General features: G+C 44.6%; 1 protein-coding gene across 3 annotated transcripts; it reads left to right on the top strand.

Annotated features, from left to right (window-relative positions):
• Positions 1 to 1,294: 1,294 nt before the first annotated feature.
• Positions 1,295 to 9,241, top strand: LOC133272921 (glutathione S-transferase-like). 3 transcript variants are annotated; one of them, XM_061460640.1, is made up of 7 exons: positions 1,295 to 1,379; positions 4,281 to 4,387; positions 5,495 to 5,546; positions 5,778 to 5,910; positions 7,022 to 7,163; positions 8,018 to 8,149; positions 8,895 to 9,241. In XM_061460640.1, the coding sequence occupies exons 2-7, from the start codon at positions 4,301 to 4,303 to the stop codon at positions 9,015 to 9,017; spliced, it is 669 nt and encodes a 222-aa protein (XP_061316624.1). In that variant the 5' UTR covers positions 1,295 to 1,379; positions 4,281 to 4,300; the 3' UTR covers positions 9,018 to 9,241. The 3 variants fall into 3 exon arrangements, with proteins under 3 accessions (XP_061316624.1, XP_061316626.1, XP_061316625.1); XM_061460642.1 differs by having other exon boundaries at positions 1,370 to 1,391; XM_061460641.1 differs by lacking the exon at positions 1,295 to 1,379 and adding an exon at positions 1,986 to 2,104.
• The last annotated feature ends 239 nt before the right edge of the window (positions 9,242 to 9,480 follow it).

Below are 9,480 nucleotides of genomic sequence, written 5' to 3' on the forward strand. Positions count from 1 at the left end.
GAGGTAGCTGATGCCATATTAGCAGTATTCTAGAGCTGGAGGCTCTAAGTACCCTCTGCTCCACCCACCCCCTCTATTATGTCAGTTGTGACTGAGACATCTGAGCTGCTCCCTTGTCCCCATCTGAACTCCTGCCTAGAACAGTAAGTTGGTACTCTGCTGGTTGGTTTGTGCAGCTTTGAGATCTGATATATGATAGTCTTTTTAAGCAAGCTCTGCATGAAAGAAATGAAAAGAAGCAAAATGTCTGTTTTCAACCGTGCACTTACCCATAGTCAGTCTCCTAATGAACTGGCCACACATTCCTGTGCACCAGAAGTCAGTCTTAGCTAAGCTTTGACACCCAGTGAATATTTAATTCTTTTCTATGCAAGCCAAAGTAACTTCAATCCCTGAAGAGTTTATGTCTGAATAGTCTCCATTGTGTATGGGGAGGGCTTCAGCAAGATAATCTGTGTAAGACCACAAACAGCAACTGTGTTAGAAGAGTACTAGAGTGAATTTAGATCCTGTTTGTGCATGATGGTGATCCTTCCTCAGCCGTGTTTCATGATCTAGTTTTTTAAACTGGGCAGATTAAATCGGGAGATTAAAACACTTGCCAACCCAGGTAGTTTCTTTATAAGAAATGCACTGTCTGGTACCAGTTTTTACCACCAGGAAAGGAAAATCCTGCTTTCTTGCAGCAGAGCACGCACTGGAGTTGTTGCAAGAGCCCTTTCCCTCCCACCTCACGCAGGGGCCCCAGCTGCCGAGCGCGGTCAGAAACGCGAGCTGGGAAGCTTGGCCGTGGCTGCCGGCTCTCTGCGGTGCAAGCTCCCCTGCGCAGCCAAGCGTTTGGGAGCCTGCGTACAGCTCCAGCCTCCGGCCTCGCAGAGCCAGAGCCCCTAGCACATGGGCAGTCGGGTGTCCTCACGCAGGGACTGCGACCCAGGCCTCTTCCCCGGCCCCGCCACCGCTGGGAACCCCACTGCCTCCTCGGGGCCTCGGAGCCTTTCTTCTGCCCCAGCGGCCGTGTCCCTCTGGGGCGTAGCCGTGGCATGCCGCCGACCTCGAACCCGGCCCTCTGCGAAGAGTGGCTTCGCAAGACTTCAGGACAAGGCCGCGGCAACTCTTCTTTCCCCAGGCACGCTCGCACGGCTCAAGGACGCGGTTTACCGGCGGAAAGCCAGGCCCCGCTACCCCCGCGCGGCTCATACGCCACCGGCGAGAGCGAAGGCACGGAGGAGGCCGCCCGGCCGGTGCGGCCGCTGAGGGGAGGAGCGGCGAGGCGAGGCGAGGCGAGGCGAGGCGAGGCGAGGCGAGGCGCGGCGGAGAGGGCGGTCCCTGCGGATCTGTCTGGGCAGCGCGCTCTGTCGGCGGTGCGGTCCGTGCGCAGGGTACTGGTGACGGTGGCGGCTTTGGGGGGCAAGTGAAAGAGCTCTCAATCTTCCATACTTCAAGAAAACCTTCATTCCCTGGTGCTCAGGAAGCAGATGAAAGCCTCATCTCTGCTCCACCTGAGAGAACGGCACCGGGGCACTCACGGACTGGACAAGCACTCTAACCGTCAGTTGCGGGACTTGGCAGCTCCCCCGGGGTGAGGGGTGTGGAGGGGAGCCGGTCCCTGCTCGGGGGAGGGTGTGAACTGTGCTGCGACGCGCGGTCTGTGGCGGCGGGGGCTCTCCGGGTGGAATGGCGCCTCGCCGGCAGCAGGACGGGATACCGGCGGTGCTTGGCCGGCTGGGTACGGAGGGTCGGGTTGGGCTGCACTGGGCTTGGCTGCCAGCTCTCTCCAGGTCACCGTGCGGAGCGGAGGGCGGCCAGCCAGTGCCCTTTGCCGGGAGAGCGAAAGGCAAGGCCCGTGTCAGAGCCGTTTGTAGTTCAGATCGTGCCTGGGTGAGCTGCTGCAGGGACCCAGGCCGGGCAGGGAGGGTGTGCATAGGGCGCTCTGTGGGTAGGTCCACCAGGAAACTTGCAGAGGAATTGCATTTGGAGACAGAAGGTTTAAAATCTCGAGGTAATTTGCCTTTCACTCGTGCAAACACTCGTCCTAGCTCTGGTGGAGCAAGGAACGCTTCCTGAATCGGGACTTGGCTGGAGGCCCAGTAAAAACCACATGCTGGTGAGAAGTTTGTCTTAGGGTGGTCTGGAGACTGAGCTGGGCCCGATGCAGCATGGGGCCTGTGCTGTGAGGTCCTTCTGCTTGAGCAGCCTTGTGTGAGCGGTGTGTGAGGAGCAGAGAACTACTTTGGGGTCCACATCCAATTAGAAAGCAAGTTTAAGGTCTTGCAGCAGATTATGGGATTGCTGTTAGATTCACTTGTTTCTCACTGGAGGGCTGCTGCCTGAATTAGTTTTGGACAAAACGGGGTGATTTTTTAAAAAAGTGAGATTGCAGCAGTAGCTGTCACTGGCATCTGCCTGGTGGAGGTCCAGGGAAGATCTGATGCAGTGGAACATCGAGAAAGTTTGTGGTTTGTTTTCAGGTCAGTTATTGCTATTGAAGAAAGGCGATTTACCAACTTGACGACTCTTTCGTGACTCACTGCTTTACAAAGAGATAGTTGTTGCAGAGCAGGAACAGAGTGGCCAAAGTACTTTGCAACGGTGTGTAAGTGTTCAGTCTAAGCCCCAAAGTCAGTCCTGAAGCAGTGCAGTTCCAGAAAAGTGTAAACTTTCCCTCACCAGCACAGAAAGCCTCAACCCTTGGCCAATCCCCCGAAGGAACTGTGATGAACAAGTGCAGGTTATGTTGATACCTGGACTTTTTCCCACTGACCCTTGCTGTGCACTTTGGCTTCCGCAGGTGATTGCAGTGGAGCACTGAGGTGACATGGGCCAACAGGGCTCTGGCTGGGCTGATTTTTATCAGCTCTGCCTCTGCTTTGGGGAGAGGTCAGGGAAGTTTGCTCTTTCTGCTTACACTAGTCTGTAACCGTAGGTTGTTTCCCAGCCTTGATCCCATGAACTGACGGTTAGAGTGCTTGTCCAGTCCGTGAGTGCCCCGGTGCCGTTCTCTCAGGTGGAGCAGAGATGAGGCTTTCATCTGCTTCCTGAGCACCAGGGAATGAAGGTTTTCTTGAAGTATGGAAGATTGAGAGCTCTTTCACTTGGTATAATGTAACTCACACACACGGGAACTAGAAATGGTCATGGTCTTCTGTATGTGGGGCTTGGTAAAGGTAGTTGTGATGAGGCAGTTCTCTAAATACGTTATTTATGCACCCTGTTGCTCTTCAGGTATACAGGAATCTGTGAAGGCACCCAGCAGCTCTAGACTAGATGCCAAGTCAAAACCATCAAGACATTATCAAGTCTTTATTATTGAGCAAATATTTACGTGTCAGGGGAACTTTGTTGCAAGAGACTGAGGTGTCTGGGATACAGGCATTGCCAGGGCCAAGTGGAAGTGGGGCAGTGGTTTTCCAGACCCGTTTTTTTGGATGGGGGCACCAGGTTTCTTCATTGATTGGAATCATGGCCAAAGTTTCCACTTTGTGGCTAAATTACGAACTGTGAAGTCTATCCAAGAATAAATAAGCCTGCCTGTACACAGATGAAACCTTTGCTTAGCGATGAGTTACTTTGTCACACTGTCTTCTATGAAACCTGCTTCATTCTCCTGGGATCCATTAGTCGTAAGAGTACAGTGCTAGCTTTGTTTCCAGCCCCAGGCAAGCTCGCATCAGCTGCTGAGATCATACTGTGGCATGTGACTGCACTGGTTAGTGAAATTTGAGAGAGCAAATGCTTCATCCCAGTGCCATGATCTGGTGTGCTGACTTCAGTTCCCTGCTGCTGAGGGCATTGACCAGTTTGTTTGGATTTGATTTGAAAGTTACATTTTTAGGGCAAATAGGATATAAATCCTTGTTACAGTTTAACTGTTGTTTATAAAATTGGAACGAGTCTTAAGTCAGTGCACATTATCTATAGTGCATATATTGTGATTCAGGATTACCTTGCAGTTCTGCTTTGGTTGTAAAGCTCTCATGAGCTCTTGCAGCTATGTTAGTATTTTTAAAGATATGTGTATGATTTAAACATATACGTATGAATTTAGGTGTTTATTACATTCTCTCATTCTCTTTCGAATTGTTGCATGTTCTGGTATGTGTACTTTCTCTTTTCTTTCACCAACCCACAGGAAACTTGGTTGCATCAAGTATGTAGGCCTTGATTGCCCTTTTACCCACACTTTCATCCAACTTTATTGAGTAGTTTGGAGTGGAACATTTAAAATGCTAATTTTAAAAATTACTTCCTTCTGTATAAGATCGTCATCTCGAATTTGTCAGGATAAAAGAAGTCCGAGATCATGGCAGGGAAGCCCAAGCTGCACTATTCCAACATAAGGGGAAGGATGGAGTCAATCCGATGGCTGTTAGCAGCAGCTGGGGTTGAGGTGTGTACCTTTTTTATAAAGTGATCAGATTAATCTGTGATTTGAATATACTCTTTGGAAAGGTTTCCTGATAATGTCTGTGCTTAGAGATATAGACATCACATACTGTGATGCAGAATGCCTAGAGTCAGTGATACGCTCTCTTATGTTGTGTTTAATGTATTTCGTGAGCTATTAGTTGCACAGTAAAAGGGTTCTAACACACAAAGAGAATTGTTAAGTGGAGCGTTTGAAACGTCCTTTAAGCTGAGATCTTAAACTGTTGCTACACACCACAACTGTGTATCTCTTTTTTTGAATGCTCATTACTTCCCTGTGCCTCATGAGTATTCTCCACTGGAAGACCATGCCTACCACATGAAAACCTTTAGAACATCATCTCCAAAGTGCTTGTCATTCTTTGGGTTAGGCCCCAAGTCAGATAAATAAGCAGAGCTGCCCTGAAGGCAGGAGGGAGATATCCAGATTCACATCAGGTGAAAACCATCCTAAGGAGTCCTAATTTCTACATTCAGTTTTTGTTTGAATACGCTGCTTTGAAACTGTTTTCTCAGAAACTCTTTATACTCTGTTGGAAATAAAAGGGGTTTTAATGGTGCTCACTTGTGAATGTTGCGGACAGAAAAGCTGCAGAGCACAAGTGCTGAGGAAACAAAAATCTTGCCCTCATTAAAAAGTCCTCATTCAAAAGAAAATAAATATGTCAGTAGGGGTAAAGAGGGACATAAATGGTGTGTAACAGGCATAACTTATTAAAAAAATCAGTATTTCATGTTGTATCAGCTGCTTTTAAGTGAATGATTTGGTCTCAAATCATTCATTGGTCTCAAATCATTCTCAAATTCATTGTTTGTGCAGGCAAGTAGACTGGTCTTTGTAACCAGGGAGCTTTTGTGAAGTGTAAAGCATTGTACATTGCTGTGGGGTTGGGGACGCTTATCGTCCCGGATTATTTGCTGGAAGAGAGATGAAGAATAAGAGTAGGGGTCAACACAGTCATGGCAAGTATGGGGAATAGTGTGGAGAGATGTAGTTTAATTTCCAGACTTCCTTCCACTTTTCCTTGTTTTTTGTGACACAGTATTGTTTTTTATCATTGCTTTTCAGTTTGAGGAACAATTTGTAGAAAAGAAGGAAGACCTAGAAAAATTATGCAATGGTGAGTCTGTAAATGGTACCCTAAGTATAAATTCACACCGATATAACAAAGGTATAACAGGTGATATTTGTGTAACTTCTCCAGTACAATGTAACCTGTAAAAAGATGAGTTGAGAGACCTGCTTGCTTTTGATGCGTTCATGCCTCAGATTTGGAAATGTCTTGATGTCTTACTGGATCTCTCTCAGATTCAGCACAGTAGTGAATAGTTTGCTTCCTTGTCTTCCCAAGATGGATACCTGCTATTTCAGCAAGTGCCCATGGTGGAGATTGATGGGATGAAGATGGTGCAGACAAGAGCCATTAGCAGCTACATAGCAGCGAAGTACAACCTCTATGGAAAAGACCTGAAGGAGAGAGCCTGGTACAGTAACAGTGCATACTAACCTTGCTAATACTGTGCCATAATTTTTAATATTTATGAGAAGAATATTGCTTTGAAATATCTGCATGTAAAGATGCCCATACATCTGCTTGTGCTTTGTCTCCTCAGATCCAGGGACTGGGTGAATGGATTTTGTGATTGAAAAATGATTGTTAATTGTGAACATGGTGAGAATGTCATGGTTGCCTTCAGGCTCATTTGATTTCACAGAGACCAGAAGTGCAGAAAGTTCCTGGACAACTGCAAGGCCTTTATACAATAATAAAGGCTAATTACGTTAGTTGGTTCAGGGTTTTTTCCTCTTTAACTGAGAAAACAGAAGAAAAAACCCACAGCTGCCTGCAAAAAACCAAGAGTTGTTAAGTGTTCTAACTTCCTTTTTTCAAAATGTAAAGAATCCTTCAATCTGATCTTAAAAAAGACATGTTCAGTGGCTTAAGCTACTGAAAGTTAATCCAGTATTTTCCTAGTATTACTTTGCTATGTAAGCTGTGGATATTTTCCATTATCATAATTAAAGGGCTAATGCAAATCAAAAATCCTTATTTTGTAAACCAAACAAAAGTAATGAAAGAGTTCAGTTAAGTCCTTAACCTAACTGACTGCCGCTTCCTGTAAAGGGCTTCTTCTGCGACAGTGGAGGTGCAACACCAGAGACTCTGGGGATTATTATGGACTGACATGTCTGAACTGGCAACTGATAACTGGGATCCTTCCATGATTAGACCTCAGAACTGGTTTTTATCTTTTTTTCTCCAGTGTGGCTTATATATGTGGTCTTTTGTCACATGACATAGATGAACAGATTGTCAACAAAGAACAGTGTGAACTCCACTTGAAATACATCAGTCGCAAACTCTTACATATACCTTGCTTGTTGCACAAACTGTGAGCCTGTTTGTAGAGATCTGTGCTTTGAAAAACAAATGGACCTGGAATCAAAGTGGAAGAACAAGAAAGCAAACAAGTGTCTTCTGTTACGTTCACTAATAAGCATTCTACTTGGTGATCGCTTCACCACTGTCTTTCAGGAAAATAATAAAAACAAAATGGTAAAATGAGAAATATGAAATAAAAATATTTGTTTCAGGATTGATATGTATGTGGAGGGAACAAAAGACCTGATGGAAATGATTATGTATCTCTCCTTACAACCAGCCGACACAAAAGAAAAGAATCTTGCCTTAATCATTGAACGAGCTACAACCAGATACTTTCCTGTTTATGAAAAGGTAAGTGTTAAAACACAAGCAGTCCACAAAGGCAGTAAAGTGGGGAACAGGTTCCCTCCCCACTCCATTTTCCTGTTGCCACACACCTCCATTTCAGATGGCAAAGTGACAGTGTAGCTCTGGAACTGTATGATGGAGCCAGTATTCAGTAAGTAGTAAAACTGGCAGATTTTGCTAGGGAAAATTTGGACTGGAGAAAGAACTGGCTTCCAAAGTTACAGACTGATGTTCTAGTTTTAGCACGCATTTGATAGTTAAGTGCAGCATTAGAGTAGCATAGACACAGACACGTTTCCTCCTCTTGCTCCTGCAGTGTTCACCACAACTTGTTTGTTACAGCAGTTGGTAGCTGTGGCAGGCTGTGATTCTTGCATCTTGCATCTGTCATTCTTTGCCGTGAAAGAATCCTTCCATGCAGGGGGAAGGGTGGAAAGGCTGCTTTCTTTCATTCCTGACCTATTTCAAACTATAATCAGCAATCTCAGATTTGCTCAAACACCTGGGAATTCACTTGACTTTAAAAAAAATAATTGAAGTATCCTACAGGTAAACTCTCCTGACTACCTCTTCCAGTTACTTTAGTCCTGTTTCTTTTGGATGAATTAAGTCTTCTTCTGGTACTGGAATTGTTACAGCTACCTGCTGCAGTAGGTTAGAGTGAATAACAGTTCCACGCACACCGAAACATGAGTTCTGATTTAACTTTCTGTCATGAGAATACCTATCACTTTCTAAGGTTATAGGTTCTTGCACGGATTTGCTCTCGTGTGTTTTTTTAGAAATCCATCTGTAATGAATATCTAGATAAAATGGTTACCTCCTATTGCCTTTTTAAACTTGTTTGTATTTTGAAGGCCTTAAAAGACCATGGCCAGGATTATCTTGTTGGCAACAAATTAAGCTGGGCAGACATCCATCTGCTGGAAGCTATTTTAATGGTAGAAGAATGCAAGCCTGGTATACTGTCTGCATTCCCTCTGCTACAGGTTAGTAATCATCAGGTCTCAATATGGAATATGACAAATTTCACTGTCCAGTTTTAAAAGCTAATTGATGTTTAAAGCTTTTGAACCATTGTATCATGTTGCTGATAGTTCTCTATTTCTCTTGACAACAATAATCTGACCACAGGCACAATGTGTTGCCTCCTGTGTGCTCTCCTTTCTCCACCTTGGCTTTCTTGAGCTGTTCTCAGCTGGCAGGAATTCACTTCCTGATGCTACCAGTTTGGTGTTGTAACTGCTCCTTCCATGCCTTCAAACACAGCAATGAGCATCAGGAGGGGAAGTCTGCAGCCTGTTGTGTCTGCAGCTCCTGTCATTTTTGCTAGCAAAATTATATTCTCAAGAAATTACATTGAAGAGCTGTTAAGTTTCTTATATTTTGTGTTTTGTGGTGCTTTGCACTGTGAATGAATCTTAACTCTTCAATATTGTTTTTTTTCACATCTCCATTTGGGAAACAAGGGTAAACTTGTAGCACCAGCATTGCAGATCAGAATACTTACACCTGCATTTTCGAAGGTGGCTAGTATGTTGTAGGTGTATTTTTGCCCTTTTTCATTTTTACCAATGGAAAATGCTGAGTGCTGAGCTGCCTGTAAGGGCTGCTACCTTTTGTGTTTAATAACCAAGTCTGAGAAGTGAAAATCCAAGTTGCCTGATTTTTAAGCTATCAGGGATGGAATTACAATTTACTTACTCTAATTGGCTTTACTGCTGCTTTTTACAGGCTTTTAAAGGAAGAACAAGCAACATTCCAACAATCAAAAAATTCTTACAGCCTGGCAGCCAGAGGAAGCCACTAGAAGATGAGAAGACTGTTGCCACGGTGAAGAAGATATATGGTATCTAACCACGTGGCTGCTTAAGATTACATAACTGTAGTAGATTACCAGAGCTGTGCCTTGTTAAGTGTAAATTGCATAGATTCATTCTGTGGTTTGCATCATATAGCCTGTGATGTCATAATCATGGAAACAAAATACACTTTTAAGCTACAGAAAAAGTCAAATTTATATCTGTTGAGTCCAGAAAATAGTATTTTGTGGAGCAGCTGCATGAAAAGAAGTAAGCTGATTCTTTGTGTTTCTTTGATGACAGTACCTGCCTGGAAGGGTAAAATGTTTCAGCTATAGGTTCCAGAGTACTGCAGAAAGACTACCCCTTCCCCTGCCCTTCATTAAATAAAAGTAAAATAATAATAAAGCAAAACTCATGATGTTTGTAAGTTTATGGACAAAACTGATAAACTTGTTTAGTCCCCACAATATCTTTTGGAAGCGCTTTGTTCACTGAAATATCAAAGTACTTGTGTT

Source organism: Pezoporus flaviventris, unplaced genomic scaffold (assembly GCF_033815535.1).
Source record: "Pezoporus flaviventris isolate CSIRO_AGI_PZ_B2104156 unplaced genomic scaffold, CSIRO_AGI_Pfla_v1 ptg000031l, whole genome shotgun sequence".
Lineage (NCBI taxonomy): Eukaryota > Metazoa > Chordata > Aves > Psittaciformes > Psittacidae > Pezoporus > Pezoporus flaviventris.

Coding starts and splice junctions, on each gene's coding strand:
- LOC133272921 (XM_061460640.1), top strand. CDS start 4,301: ATGGCAGGGAAGCCCAAGCTGCACTATTCCAACATAAGGGGAAGGATG. Junction 4,388..5,494: donor TAGCAGCAGCTGGGGTTGAG/GTGTGTACCTTT, acceptor ATTGCTTTTCAG/TTTGAGGAACAATTTGTAGA. Junction 8,150..8,894: donor CTGCATTCCCTCTGCTACAG/GTTAGTAATCAT, acceptor TGCTTTTTACAG/GCTTTTAAAGGAAGAACAAG.